Here is a 15,899-nt window from a genome sequence, read left to right on the forward strand (position 1 = left end):
ACAAGGCCTTGAACTTGGACTCCTCTTTGAGGTGCCTGTACCAATGAAAGCTCCAAACCTCTTTCTATAACTCCCAGGGTGATGCTTATAATCACTGCTATTTATTTATTGAAGTTTTGAGATTGGGTCTCAGGTAGCCCAGGCTAGCCTTGATTTAGAAACATAGCCAAGGATGACCACAAACCGCTAATACTCCTGCCTCCGTCTCTCAAGTGCTAGGGTCACAAATGTGCAGCTACCAAGCCTAGTTGTTGCTGCTTCCTCTTTCTCTCCTCTTCCCCGCTTTCCCTGTCCTCCTCCATCCCCCTTCCCCAGCTCTTTCTCCATCTTCTTTGGAGACAGGGTGTCAGTGTGTTAGCTCACATGAGCCTTGGATTTGAGATCCTGGGGGCTCAGCCTCTTGAATGCTGGGGTTACAGGCATGCACCTCCACATCTGGTTTTCTGTCCCTAATTTTAGCTCTCAATTAGATCACCCCAGGGAACTTAAATTTTTCTTTCCCTGGAGCTGGGGTGCAGGCTGGCGTGGGACACTTGCCTAGCATGCATGAGACCCGGGGTTGTCTCAACAACATCGGAGGCTTTTTATTATGGTGTACAGAGTTGGGACACAAGCCTTGTGGGGCCTGTGTCAGAGAGCACACATTGCTCTGCCATATCAGGTCCCTCCAACCCAGTGGTTCTCAACCTGTGGGTGGAGACCCCTTTGAGAATCAAATGACCCTTTCACAGGGATTGCCTAGGACCATCGGAAAACACAGATACTTACGTTACAATTCATACAGAAACAAAGCTACAGTTATGATGAAGTAGCAATGACAATGATTTTATAGGTGGGGGTCACCAGGACATGAGGTAAAGGGTCACAGCATTAGGGAAGTTGGGGAACCACTGTTCTAATTCTAAAGAAACAGGATTTACCCTGGAGCCTCCCAACAGACTGCCTGTCTCCTTGCCCTCTCTTTGGGAGGTGTGGTCGTATGACAATGGTCAACAGCAAGTGGGGACAGGAGCCACATGGCCGCTGCTGACCCACTTTCCATCAGTTTGACCTGTGGCTGTGTCACTGTGTCCTGTGGCTGGAAGAAGGCTCAGATGCTGTGGGCAGAGCTGCCAGGGGCCAGTGCTCTGTCTGGACACGCCCTGTGTCCCAGTAAACTTAGGACTTCTGGGTATAGAACCTGTACATTGGTGTTGGGTGGATGGGTGTGTGTGTGTGTGTGTGTCTCAGGGGTGAATTCAGTGAATTCAGAAATACCTCTTCGGGCTCTAGCACAGCCGGTTGAGGTTGAAAAGGAAGGTGTCCTTCTTGCAGATAGAGGGCGCTCCAGCCTTTCTTGGACCTGGGCTGTCTCTCCGGGTGCCCTATTTATCCCCATGGCCATGGAACAGAGGCACATCCACTCTGTCCCCATTTAGGAAAGGGGCCCAGCTAAGTCTCCTGTGGGGAGGGCAGTGCTTAATCTGGGCACACATCTCTCCAGGCTCTGAGGGCCAGGCCCCTAGCCCACACCTGTCAGAAACATTCCAGACACCTCAGGCTGTCCAGGCCCTGCCGACCTCTCAAGGCGCAGCAGCTGCCAGGCCCTAAGCCTCATCCTGCCTGCCCCTCCAGCCAGAGAGGCCTCAGGAAAGTGACTTACTATCTGCCTACATTTTCCATTGTTCTTTGAGATAGCGTCTCACTGGGCAGCCCAGATCAGTCTCAGACTTGTATCCTTCCTGCCTCAGCCTCCGGAAGCCAGAAATCACAGGCCTATGCCTCTATGGTTAATCTCCTAGGATATATTGATATTCTATTCCTTCTATCTATCTGTCTGCCAGCCTGTCTATCTATCTACTTTTTTTTTTTTTTTTTTTTTTTTGGTTTGGTTTTTTTGTTTTGTTTTGTTTTTTAGTTTTTCTTTTTTTTTTCGAGACAGGGTTTCTCTGTGTAGTCCTGGCTGTCCTGGAACTCACTCTGTAGACCAGGCTGGCCTCGAACTCAGAAATCCACCTGCCTCTGCTTTCCATGTGCTGGGATTAAAGGTGGGAGCCACCATTGCCCGGCTCTTAGTTTTGTTTTTTGAGACAAAGTCTTACTATGTAGTCTTGTCCTAGAACCACTACCTTCTCTCTCTCTCTCTCTCAGATTTATTTATTATTATACATAACTACACTGTAGCTGTCTTCAGATGCACCAGAAAAGAGGGCCTCAGATCTCATTACGGGTGGTTGTGAGCCACCATGTTGTTGCAGGGATTTGGACCTTTAGATGAGCTATCTCACCAGCCCACTTTACCTTTTTTTTTTTAAAAAAAAAAAACCAAAAAACAGACAAGCTTACGTGCAGGAGGTTTGTGGGGAATTGTGTGTGTTAATGCAGAACCCAAAGCAGCCAGAGACTTTGACTTCCGTCAGGCTGGCGTTACAGACAGTTGTGAGCTACCAACACGGGTGCTGGGAATTGAACTCTGGTCTTTTAGAAGAGCCGTATTCATTCATAGCCATTAAGCTATCCCTCTAGCCCTAGATTCCGTTTTTAATGGTACTTCCAGCAGTTGCTGCCCCCTCCCTTTGCCTCTCTCTGGCACCTCTCTGAGCACTGAGCGTCCCCAAATACCCAGGGGGTATTCTTGGGTTTCTTCTTGTTCATGTGCAGCCCCACGTATGCAGCATCCTGAGAACAGATCCATCCCCCTGCCTGCTCTACATAGCAAGTCTGTCCTCAGCGACTGTGACTGAGTGCTCAGAGGGTCTGCCTCACTAGGGCAATGCTCTGTGATTGAGTCCTCTCAATGCTCCTGCATCTAGGAAGTGCTCAGGAGTTGCTGAATGGACGGACTCTCCTGACAAGCCTGGACCTTGAGCAGGAACACACCCTCAGAGACCAGTCTTATGGTTCAGCTCTGTAATCACCAAGCCAGGAACCTCAGGGGTCACCATCCAGTGGGTCTGGCCTTGGCTTCTCCCATTTCAGGAATCCTTGGCTCTGTGGTGCTGGCCTTGCTGGTTGGCGCAGAAACCAGCTCTCCCCCAGTATCCACCCCCGCTTCGCCGACTTAGATCTGAGTTGGAAGCAGAGCTCTTACTGGGACCAGCCACTGGCAGGTGGCACTGCCTTGGTCTCCACAGCTCCCTTTGCCCAGCGCACTGTCCAGTGCATGACTTTGAAAGTGTGCCAGCTGGAACTGGCCAGCCTGGAGGCCAGCTTCCTTCAGATGTCACTCTTGGTTGTGATCCGCCTACCTGTTTGCCATCTCCAGCTACTTAGCACTTGTGTGCTTTAAGTTAAAAACAACAACAACAACAAAAACCCAAACAACTACAACAACAACAAAACAAAACAACAACCCCCCTCTCCCTCACCAACCTAACCTGGTGCTGTCTTGCTTTGTGACTACCCAAATCTGAATCGTGATTTACTTTGGTTATCTGGCCTTACATAAGGGCTCAAATGGGACAAAAGTGGCCGCCTGTGTAAAGGGGTCCCTTTACTTGGACTTCTGGTTTTGGACCGTGAGATAGTCACCCTCCAGCTCCCATGCTGCCTCTTTCAGGGAACCTTCCTGGGCACTGCAGGCCAGGATAGCCATTCCCTCTCTTCCTGTCTCCCCGTTGATCTGAACAGGACCATGAAAACACTTCTCTGTGGCCAGTTCTCCCTGGGCTGGACATTCTTTAAGAGTGAGACCCTGACAAGGCCTGGGACGGTGATGTTGATAATGAATATTGTTGAAATTCCTTTCTTATCCTGCGCCTGCCTGGCAATAGTCCTAAGACCCAGTGATCGGGGACTCCATTCTGTGGACATCACGGCTCCTCAGGAAGTGGCCATGAGTACCCCGTCTCCAGCACCTGGCTCAGAGGATCCCCCAGCTACAAAGCTTCTGGGGTGCTGTATGCTTCTAGAAACGTTGTCTCCCATCTTCTCAGCTCTTTCCACTTCTCTTTTCTAGACGAGACCCTCCTGCCTCACTCTCTTAAGGGCTGGCATCCCACGCATGCGCAACCTCTATGCCTGACTCTTTCCCAGCCCTTGTCAAGTTCTGAGGACTTCCTCTGTGGGGCACTAAACCCTTAGCATGAATCAGCTGGAGAAGGGTCTTCAGTCTATTATCTGAGCTGGAAACAGAAGCAAACCCACAAGCAGATCCAAGGGGTTAAGTCATCTACCAGTGGCCACACCCTGACTCAGTGATGGTCGAGGCCTGACTCTTGGCTCACACTATAGATCTGAGTTCACCCTCTCAGCGGGGTCCTGTCCTCCCCACCTCCTCCCGAGCATCTGGGCTTTCTGTTCTGACTCCCAGGAGAGTCTCTCTAGTACTGAAGACGCCTAGCTCAGAGCAGCTGTCTTCTCAGGTCACGGAATCATATTTTTACAAGGACTGGCTCTCCAGGGGGCTCCAGTCTTCCCCACCCAGGCTAAGAATAACTAAGTCCCAAGCCAGCCTGAGACTCTCAGGCAGCTGTCCTTGCTCTGTGTGCAGGGTGGGCGGAACTCAGAGTCTCTGGGGTATGGCCTGGCTGAGACAGAGGAACCTTGGATGAAGATGACACCCCCCCACCCCCCGGCAAAGAACTCCAAGAGAGATGGAGGGAAAGCGAGGACTCCGTCTCCAAGGGCTTACCAGGTGACCTGGAATGGAGGTGAGCCCTGGACAGTGCAGGTCAGTAGTACTGTGGTATGCTCCCAGACGGCATGAGATCGAAGCGGGATCCAGAACCAGGGGCCGCGGCCAGAGCACAGCTTGATCAGTTCCTTGGCCTCTCGGACCTTCTCCTCTGTCTGGAGGTGAAGGGGTGTGTGACAACAAAGGGACAGCCCCACCATGTGGCCCCCTGACATTCAGACTGTGGCTGAGCCCTCATCTAGGCCATCTTGAGGCAGGGTTGCTCAGTGGTCAGGGAGTGTGCGCTAGGACCAGCTGTGGGGTTACAGGCAGAGAGCCTCATTCTCCTTGCCTGTAAAATGAGGAGGATGAAGATATTTATTTGCTCACCCCTGTCGGGGTTATGACAGGGAGTGAGTCAATCCTCAAAGAACACAGGGGTTCCATAAAGAAGCTCATGGAGTGTGACCTGGGCAGGGGGCAGGGAAATGACCTCAGACCCTGCACAATTGTGAAGGTCTTCTAGACTCTGGGAAGTCATCTGCAAAGCTCATTTAATTTCTACCTCAGCTGTTATAACCACAGAGGGGAAACTGAGGCCCAGGAACAGCCTGACCTTTTCTCTGGTAACCCAGCTGAGGGTAGGGGCATCAGAATCGGAACACAGGGCCTTTTCCTGGATACCTTTGGAGAAGGGGGAGGAGTAAGGATGGAGCATTGGCAGGGGTCAGATTCAAGGCTGGGGTCTCCCCAGCGCCCGCCTCACCCGTTGCCGCAGCGCCTTCCAGTCTCGCCTCTGACGCAGCAGCCTCTGAGTGCGTAGGAAGGCCAGCTCCATCCGCTCCAGGTCATTGCCAAAGCCTACCCGCCTCTGTCCACGCTCCTCCAGTTCCACTGTGGTGGTCTGGCGTCTCAGCTTAGCTTCCCTGTAGGACAGGACCAAGTCATACCCACAGAGGCTGCAGCAGTCCTACCCCCCTCCCCCACATGCTAGTTGGCACTTGGGAACTAGTTGTGCACTAGGCACTAGTTGTGCCTTAGGGACAAGCACAGCCTTGTGTACAGGTGTCTGACAGACACACTGAAAGGAGACTCGGGGATGTAGCTCAGTTGGTACAGTGCTTGTCTCAAATGCGCAGAGCCCTTGGTTTGATCTACAGCACCGTATAAAAACACATGCTTTCACGGGGTGTGGTGGCGCACGCCTTTGATCCCAGCACTCGGGAGGCAGAGGTAGGCGGATTTCTGAGTTCGAGGCCAGCCTGGTCTACAAAGTGAGTTCCAGGACAGCCAGGGCTATACAGAGAAACCCTGTCTCAAAAAACCAAAACAAAAAACAAACAAACAAACAAAAAACCCCACATGCTTTCATCCCCAGCACTCAGGAGGCAAGAGGGCCAAAGTTCAAGGCCACCCTTTGGCTGTATAGCAAGCTTGAGGCTAGCCTAGTCCACATGAAACCCTGTAGCTGTGTGTGTGTTGCTGGGGATAACCTGCTTACGGCCAGAGTTTAGTAAGTGTGTAGTTAGGAATGGAGCGTGTGAGGCTCCTTAACAAACAATTGGCCAGTTTCTGACGTGTCCAGATGTGTCTCACAGGACAGGAAACTGAGGTCCAATGACTTGCTTAAGGACAGCAGGACCCAGGGCTCTTTCCTAAAGTTGTGGTCCTCTGGCCACACTCAGGCACGTAGGGACTGTCCCTTCCTTGTGTGAGCCCTGTGATTGTTACCAGTCTATACCCCATGACCAGTTCCTCTCTTACTTGTGAACTTTGTGGTAATGAGGATGACTTCTTGGGGACAGTCCTTTCCTGCTGTGGGGACTTGTCCAGGGGATGGTGTGAGGCTTGGCCTCACAGTGACTGGTTTATACTCTGCCCAGCCCTTCTGCAAAAAGAACTTTGGGAAGACCCATTGTGTGTCAGTGGGAGTCCACGAAGAGGTAGGGACCAGGGACCAGGGTCAAGATAAAACAGTCCTTCCGCATCCAGTGACAGTCATGTGACTTACCAGGACAACTCTGAGGAGGCTGTCAGGGCCAGGGCAGCAGCCAGGGCATAGTCTTCAGAGCTGAACTGTTGCTCCTCCTCACTGCCAGTAGAAAGGGGGGGTGTCACGGATCTGGGGGCGTTTCCTGGGGCCCCTGAGACCATGGCCGTACATTATGGCACCATAAGACAACATATGGCACCATAAGCTCCTGTCTCTCACTGAACCTCCCTCTCAATGCGGGGGTCTCAGAGAGCAAGGATATCTCTCCACCCTGGACAGGGCTGTGCCTCCTGTTAGGGTCTGGGTATGAGGCATCCCCTAAAGGACTTGTGTTGAAAACTCAGCTCTCAGCTGCCTCATTGAGAAGGGGCTGGATCACAGGGACTACAGGGGCCACAGGGACCACAGGGGCTGTGTGCTCATCATCACCAGTCGGTCCATCCCCCGATGGGTTCAGTTTGGTCATTTTATTGGGAGCAGAAGAAACATGTAGAGGTACAGAGAGTAGGTTATGGGGACTTTGCCGTGTTCCAGGCTTCTTCCTTCTTTCCTTCCTTCCTTCCTTCCTTCCTTCCTTCCTTCCTTCCTTCCTTCCTTCCTTCCTTCCTTCCTTCCTTCCTTCCTCCCCCTCCCTCCTGTGTTCTTTTGGCTACTCTGCAGCCTAATGTTCGTTCTGTCTCACCTCAGCCTCAAAGCAATAAAGCCAAGACTGGAATAAACCCCATAAAGGGCTAGGCAAACAAACTACACCAACAAAACCCAACAAAACAAAACAACAAAAACAAAACTCCACTCTTTTCCAAATGTGTTTTTCTCAGGTGCTTTGTGATGGAGACAGAAAGTCCCCAACATACTCCCCGAGGGAGGGACTGACTGTGTCTCCTCTCAGACAGGGTCAGTAGAGGACTGCTCCGTGTCGCTTTTATTCAGATGGGGGTCTGGGGTATCTCAGAAGGTGAGCCTGTGCTACCCATCTAAGTTGAGAGTCTCTGAACAGCTGGGCTATGCATCCTCGTCCAACTGGATCCTGGGGCGGAGCCACGGCGGGGGAGGGGCCACAGGGCCAGGACACGCCCACCTGCTGCGGTAGGTCCGCCTCTGCACGGAAGAACCCATCTGCAGGCTGTGCTGCCGCTCCTCTTTCTGCTCCTCCTCCTGCCTGTGTTCCAGCCTGTGGACCTGCACGGTCTGGGAGGCTTGGGGCTCCCCGGCACTTCCAGGGCTGTGGGGCAGAGTCATGGCTGCGAGCGCAATATAACCTGTCAAAGCCAAGGTTTATGGTCAGTCGTCCTACCAAGCATCTGCAACCTCCCTTCTCAAGTGCTCTGAGTGTGCAGGAGCGTTTTTGTTTTGTTTTGTTTTTTTCTTTCTTTTTTCTTTCTCTAGAGCAGTGGTTCCAACCTTCTTAAGGCTGAAGCCCTCTAGTACAGTTTCTCATGTTGTGGTGACCCCCCAACCATAAAATTATTTCACGATAACTGCAATTTTGCTGTTATGAATTATAATGTAAATGTCTGAGATGCAGGATATCTGACCCCCAAATGGGTTGAGAACCGCGGCTCTATAGGAGCATAGGGATTGAGTCCTGAGAAGGTGAGGGACCACGGTGACAAAGGCAGAGTCTGGCTTCTCTACTGTCCCTCGTGCCTTGGCAGTGGGTGAGCAGAGAGCCATCGGGAGCAGAGAGAACCCTGGCTCCCAGCTGCGGACCTGCTCCATTCATCCCCTTCTCCAGGACTTGGCTTTGCAGAGGATGACAGACTGCACGCTGCTGTCCCAGGCTGGGTCTAATCTTGGAGCGAGCAGATGTCCCCTCTCTCTCTGTCTAGTCCTACCCATGAGCCTTTGCTGGGTTCCTCACCCCAGCCGTTCCTCCAAGCCTAGCCTGAGCGCCATGTTGATTCACGATATGGGGACTGTGAATCTGTGACGCAGTGCAATCCTGTGACCCTAGTTTCTCATTCCTGCTTCTAAGTGTGCGGCCTTGGACTTTATAACTTGGCTTCTTCATCCGTAAAATGTGCCCACCACACTCCTGGGATGGGCGACCAAAAGGTTAACTGAGAGCCTGGAGAAGAGAGTCCCATCTAAGTGTCAGACACTCCCACCAACTTCCTCCGAAGCCTTGTAAAAACACAAGAGGCCAAGAACTTTCTCTTCGTTAGTCCTTTTGGTATTTTAAATCAGTACCTTATAATTTGATTCTCATTTAGAAAGTGCCTCCTCTTCCTGCTTAGTCCCTACCTGTATGGAGGCTGTATATGACTCACTGGTGGCGGGGCTTAGCTGCTGAGTGTCAGCTGTAAAGTAAGGTTTGGTTTTCTGTGCTGCCCCCAGCTGTGACCATCAGGGAGGTCAGTGGCTTGCAGTAAGTAATCAGTGGCCATTAAGGGCTTCTCCCAAAGGTCCCTTGGCTCCCGACAAGCATCTCAGCAGAGCCAAAGGACAGTTGCCCACTTACTTAGGCTTGGCCCTGACTCCTCCTGGCTAAATAGCATCTCTGCACGCAGAGACCTAGCCAAGCCCGCTCATGCTACGCTCCTTCCTCGGTCTACACGTTTGACCTGGGGAGCAAGGCTCGGGCCAACAAAGAGGGTTCCTGTGCTCTAACGTCAGCACTGGCCCTCTCTCTGATACTCTACCCTAATGAGGACAGTGGCCCACTGGCATTTGGCCTCCGGACCCCCTCCTCTGCGGTGAGCCATGGATGCTTTTTAAAGCACTGACTAAAGTGTGGGATTAAGCAGGCAGGTTTGTGGCCTCCACTGCCCTTCCCCACGGGATGAGAAGTGGCACGGGCTGAGCGGGGAGTGGATGTACCCTGCCCAGTGGGTCGGCACAGGCTGGGACAGGCACGGCTTCCCAGCTCCGCCAAGGCTGTGATGGGCTGGCTTTGGTTAGTGGAGGCTCTTCCTTCCCCAGCAGAGCCCGGGGGCCTCATCCCCTGTGTGGGATGAAACTGGAAACCCCAGGATTTGGGACTGCAGGGTCTATGCTTTTTCTCTGCCCGTGGGGTCAAACAACCAGTACTCAGCCCACACGCTCCCTCCCTGCTGGACCTGCTGGACCTGCCAGCTCGGGCTCTCTGATGGGCTGCCGCTCCATACAGCAAAGACTCGAGTTCCAAGGAGGTCCCCAAGGGCCTTTTCTTTATATTTAGCTTTAATGTCAAGGAGGACTCACATCAGAAGACCCAGGGCTACACAGAACAGTGAAATGAAGCATGGAGTTCTCGGATACCCCGTTTTCACTTGGGGTGCTACCAAGCTCAAATCTCCCTAGCAAACCCCTTTCCCAACATACTTACATATATACACTACAAACAAACAAACACACACAGATACACACATACTCTACAGGATACGAAAACACACAGAGACACACACATACCCTAAGTAGACACACAAATATTCTACAACACACACAGACAGACACCCTACAACACACACATAGGCACATACCCTATAACACACACACATATCCTACAACACACACAGATAGACACATACCCTATAATACACACAGACACACATACCCTATAGCACAACACAGTCACATACCCTATAACATACACAGACACATACCCTACAACACACACACACATATCCTACAATACACACAGATAGACACATACCCTATAACACACACAGACACATACCCTACAACACACACACACACACACCCTATAACACACACATAAACACTATAGATGCACATATCATACCCACACACACACATACCCCACACACTATACTATATAGATACACACACCATAGTCACACAAACACTACCCCCGTCATACAATAGACACACAAGAACATCATTGACTTTACATGTAGGCCTATGCACAGACCACCCCCCACATCATCTACACATACACAAACCCGTACACCACAGACACACATACGCTAGAGTTATGTACACTACACATGCACCATATATACCACCCCCATAGGTCATTCACTATGGAAAGCTGGGGTGTCCCTCAGCCCCTGCGCCCTACATGTGACTCACAGAAACAGTGGTGTCCACTCGGCAGTCTTCAGGACAGTAAGAGGCTCTCTGCTCTCTTCCTGTCCTCGGCTCAGTGAGGACGGGGGAAGAATGTGATCTGAGAGCCTTGTAACCGTCTTAAATATAGCAGCGCTGAGACAGTGCGGTGACAATGGATGGGAGCTGTGGTGAGGGTGGAGGCAGAGGGGAGGGCTGTCCCTTCCTGCCAGCACTGCTGGGCAGCAGCAACAGGTGGGGTGGCCCCCACCCCCTGCTGCTCCTCCCCCACCTCTGGCTTTTCCACCCCACCCTGCCTGGAGTAAGAGCCATGCCTCGGGCTCCAGCCTGGCTTGGGGAAAGTGGACACGCGTGTTCTCTGCTATAGAAGTCGGATCGCAGGATCGCAACTGTCCTTCCAGTTGCGGGGCACCCTGGGAAAGGTCTTCAGCTTCTCTGATCCGAACTCCCTCCTGAGAGACAGAGAACATGTCAGGGTACCTGGCTTCTTGCAGATAGTACAGAGTGTGACCTAACGGTGAGAACTTTGATTCTTTTGGCTAAGGTGATGTGTGGCTTCTTCCTATCTATTTCCCCAGCAGTTAAGGGCGCTGCTCCTGGTCAGTCCATGGTTGTGTGTGGTGGGTAAGGCAGGGCCAGGACAGGAGCTAGGGAGCCCTGAGGAGGGGACACGGCCCTCCAGAGCATGTGCAGGTCTGGGAAGGCTGTGCCAGCTCAGGTCAGAGAGCATGGCTTCACTCCCAGCCTCTTCCTCAAACCACAGGCACCAAGGTCAACCTCCCAGCTGCTCTTCCTGCAGCTTCAGAGACTACTCCCTGGGGAGAGTGAGTGAGCGGGCACTGAGCTCTTCAGTCCTAGTCTTAATCTCCTGCCTTACTTGAAAAGCCATTTCTAAGCTTCCCTGATTCACCTCTTCCACAGGCCAGTGTCATAGCAACTCCCGGGGAGGATATTGGCAGGTTCACTCCCCCACCCTTTTGGTCTTCCTTCCTTCCTTCCTTCCTTCCTTCCTTCCTTCCTTCCTTCCTTCCTTCCTTCCTTCCTTCCTTCCTTCCTTCCTTCCTTCCTAACTTACTTCCTTTCTTCCTTCCTTTCTTTCTTTCTTTCTTTCTTTCTTTCTTTCTTTCTTTCTTTCTTTCTTTCTTTCTTTCTTTCTTTCTCTCTCTCTCTCTCTCTCTCTCTCTCTCTCTCTCTCTCTCTCTCTCTCTCTCTCTCTTTCTTTCTTTCTTTCTTGGAAAATTTATGTATATGAGTGTTTTACTTATGTGCATGGTCTGTGCACCACCGCATGCATGCCTAGAGACCAGAAGAGGGCATCAGATCCCTGGAGTTGTGAGCCAGGTACCCTGACACGCTGTCTCTCAGGAAGGAATTCAGATCAGAGAAGCTGAAAACTTCCCCAGGGTAACTGGAAGGACAGTTGCAAACAAACTCTATAGTTGGAACACTTGTGCCCACTTTCCTCAAACCAGGCTGGAGCCCTAGGCAGTTCCTGGAGGCAGGGACTGGGGTGGGGTGGGGAAGGAGCAGTAGGAGGCGGGGCATCCCCCCAAGTGAGTGGCTGGGAACTTATCCTGGGTCCTTCGGAGGAACAGCCAGCTTTCTAACACTGGAACATCTCTCCAGCTCTCATTCATATTTCGGGGGTTGTTATTTTGAGACAAGGTTTTGTTATGTAGCCCAGGCTAACTTGCAACTGACAATCATCCTACCTCAGTCTTGAATGCCATGATTTCAAGCATATACTCCCCTGCCATCCCCACTTCCTATTATCCCTGTCTAGAAAGAGTTTCTCTGGACTCAGACAATTGTTGTGATGGTTAAGTGTGATATGCCAGAGCTGGACAGGTGGCTTAGTGGTTTAGAACACTGTCTGCTCTTTCAGAGGTCCTGAGTTCAAATCCCAGCAACTACATACATGGTGGCTCGCAACCATCTGTAATGAGATCTGATGCCCTCTTCTGGTGTGTCTGAAGGCAGCAACAGTGTACTTATATATAATGAATAAATAAATCTTTTTTAAAAAAAAAAGTGTGACATGCCTTTGTGCAGCAGAACATAGGCCCTGGTTGTCCCTAACCTCTGAGGCAGACAGAAGGAACTCAGGCACGTGCCAGACTTGGGAGGCATCTCAGATTCTGTTCAGGATCCCATTCAGTCCCTGGATTTATAGCTTAAGCAAGCCACCATGTCTACACTCCAGGGGACAGTAATGACTGTCTCTCAGTCTTCTGGCAGAGCATGGAGCTGCAGATCTGTAATCCCAGTATCCAGGAGACTGAGGCAGATGGATCCAGGCATCCAGACCCAGCCGGGGCTACACACTGAGACCTTGTCTCCAACTGGGTCCCAGGAGGAGGGTCCACAGCCTCCCCAACACCAGACATACTGTAGACAGTTGATAGACCAGGGCTCCACTAGTCACGTAACTCTGGGGATACTGAAGAGCTCACTTCGCCCCATCCATCTGGGCTTGCAGTCCATTCTCCTGTACCCCTCAGCTGATCATGCATGGTGATGCATGGGTCCTTTGTAAGTATGGTCAAACCTCACTCAGGAAGCTGAGCAGACATAAGATGACTGAAGTCACATAGCTCTTTGCTTAGATGCCAGGCATAGGCACCTCTATTCATGAACGAGGGATTTGCTCTCCTTTCTTTATTATTATTATTATTATTATTATTATTATTATTTTAAATTGAGACAAGTTTCACTATATAGCTGAGGCTGGCCTCGAACTCATGGTCCTCAGTACCTTGAGTGATGGGATTATAAGTGTGTGACATCATGCTCAGCCTTCAGCCTCCTTCCTGAGCCTCAGTTTCTTTAACTGGAGAACGTTTTAGATAGGAGGGATGTTGAGTTGTCTTGTTCTCTCTTGTTCTTCCTACCCCAAAGGAAGTAATTCCTGGAATACAGCTCTGTCCTCAACTTGACTTCAAAAAATGAATGGAAAGCCAGGTATGGTAGTGTATGCCAATATTCCTACCACTTGGTAGGTCAAGGCAGGAGGACCAGGAGTTCAAGTCTAGCCTAGACTATGTACCAAGTTTGAGGTTAACCTGTGCTACATAAGACTCTGTCTCAAAGTGGCCTTGTTCTCAATACTTCTGTGCGGTTGTGAACTCTGTCTGTCAGCCTTGGGCCTGTGGTCTTGAGACCAAGTGCCATGCCTACGACAAAGTTGCAGAGTTCTGATGGAGAGATATTTGAAGTTGCTGTAGAAATTGCCAAACAATCTGTGACCATCAAGGCCATGCCGGAAGAGTTGGGAATGGATGACGGAGGAGATGATGATCCTGTTTCTTTACCAAATGTTAATGCAGCAATTCTGAAAGAGGTCATTCAGTGGTGCTCCCACCACAAAGATGACCCTCCTCCCCCGAGGATGATGAAAACAAAGAAAACGGACAGATCATATTCCTGTTTGGGACCAAGAATTCCTGAAAGTTGACCAAGGAATCCTTTTTGATCTTATTCTGGCTGCAAACTACTTAGACATCAAAGCTTTGCTTGATGTCACATGCAAGACTGTGGCCATTAAGCTTAAGGGGAAAACTCCTGAGGAGATTCGTAAAACCCTCAATATCAAAAATGACTTCACTGAAGAGGAGGAGGCCCAGGTACGCAAAGAGAACCAATGGTGTGGAGAGAGTGAACTGCTGTGCCTGTTACCGTAACACTAGAAGGGTTGTTCCAAGTGCCAGTTGCACTGCTCTGTTTACAATTGTTAATATTAGAGATCAGTAGATAAACATCGCCTTGTCTTCACTGAGTGTGTAGTTCCAGTGCAGATCAGACCTGTGGCTGAGTTTCTTCTATGAACAGAAGTTTCTCCCCCCCCCCCATTACTCTGAATAAAACTGAACTATGGGTTCTCTGCGGAAAGTGGCATTTTGGGCTTTCCTGCTTTCTGTAAAGTGATTCCTGCCTTTAGTTCATCATCTAGTTGACTTCAGTGAGCCTTTCAAAGTTGGCACTGTAAATAAAACAACTTAGGGAAAGTATGCTGAAATAGAATTAACAAACCATGTTATTTGTTCATGAATTGGAAGCTGGAACAGGGCAGCTTGAAGTTAACCTTGAGGGTGTCTCCCAACCTCTATGCTGCTGAAAGCTTGTGTACAGTGGGACCTCTCTTATTGGACCTGAGGCCTTGTTTTGTCTTTTTTTTTTTTTTTAATTTTAATCTTCTCAGCTTTGACTATGTTGCCTAGAGATTTAGTTTACTACCCAGTTTGTGGTTTTGGAGTGGGGACTATAACTCAATAATTTTTTAGCTTTTCAGTTAAAAAAGACACTTTAAAAAAAAGGACTCTGTCTCAAAATAAGTAAATTAATCAAAATGAGTGGATAAATACTGTCTCAATCTATTTGGCCTGGTATATTTATAAAGGATAACATTTGTTACCATTCTGAAGGCACAAAAGTCCAAGGTCAAGTCTCACTTTCCATATGTCTTAATCAGGGTTACGATTGCTGTGATGAAACACCACGACCAAAGCAACTTGGAGAGGAAAGGGTTTATTCAGTTTACACTTCCCATCATGGTCCATCATGGAAAGAAGCCAGGACAGGAACTCAAACAAGGCATGGATCAGGAGGCAGGAGCTGATGCAGAGGCCATGGAGGAGTGCTGCTTACTGGCTCGCTTCTCATGGTTTGCCCAGCTTGCTTTTTTATATAACCCAAGACCACTAGCTTAGGATGGCCCCACCCACAGTGGGCTGGGTCCTCCCCTATCAACCACTAATTAAGAAAATGCCCATAGCTTTGCCTACAGTCTGATTTTACAGAGGCATTTCCTCAGTTGAGGCTCCCTCCTCTCAGATGGCTTTAGTTTGTGTCAAGTTGACAACTAACCAGCACACCATATCTCAGTTCTGGTTGTGTTTCCGTGTGACAGAAGAGCCAAAGAGGTTAGGACACACCCACCAACCCCTCATCATGATCTAATTAGGCACTAAAGACCCCAGCCCTTGACACAGACATGTTAACGGTTAAGTTTCAGCATCTGAGGGCTCCAGAGACGGTCCAGTGGGTAAACTGCTTGTAGAGCAATCTTGAGGACCTGAGCCGGGCATGTGGCTGTGTTCCAGCACTGGGAGGCAGACACAGGAGGATTCTGGGATCTTGATGGTCAGCCAGTTTAGCCAATCAGAGAGCTCCACATTCAATGAGAGACTCTCAGAAAGTAAGGTAGGGTGTGATTGAAGAATATTGATGTTGACTTCTGGCATTCTTACAGTTGCATGTGCATATACACACACAGATACACACATACACACACACACACAAATG

General features: G+C 50.2%; 1 protein-coding gene and 1 pseudogene across 1 annotated transcript in view; one reads left to right on the forward strand and one right to left on the reverse strand.

Annotated features, from left to right (window-relative positions):
* Myom3 (myomesin 3) overlaps positions 1–7,826 on the reverse strand; it is a 51,622-nt gene extending 43,796 nt beyond the window's left edge. Inside the window, exons 1-4 of the mRNA XM_021161113.3 lie at positions 7,666–7,826; positions 6,606–6,686; positions 5,361–5,520; positions 4,613–4,770 (exon numbers count right to left, since the gene is read on the reverse strand). Of these exons, the coding sequence (XP_021016772.2) occupies positions 4,613–4,770; positions 5,361–5,520; positions 6,606–6,686; positions 7,666–7,826 (560 nt within the window). The remainder of the gene's footprint in view (positions 1–4,612; positions 4,771–5,360; positions 5,521–6,605; positions 6,687–7,665) is intronic.
* A 5,941-nt stretch (positions 7,827–13,767) lies between these two features.
* Positions 13,768–14,278, forward strand: LOC110293431 (S-phase kinase-associated protein 1 pseudogene; annotated as a pseudogene).
* The last annotated feature ends 1,621 nt before the right edge of the window (positions 14,279–15,899 follow it).

The sequence above is a fragment of the Mus caroli genome, unplaced genomic scaffold (assembly GCF_978045245.1).
Source record: "Mus caroli unplaced genomic scaffold, Mus_caroli_1 scaffold_6, whole genome shotgun sequence".
Lineage (NCBI taxonomy): Eukaryota > Metazoa > Chordata > Mammalia > Rodentia > Muridae > Mus > Mus caroli.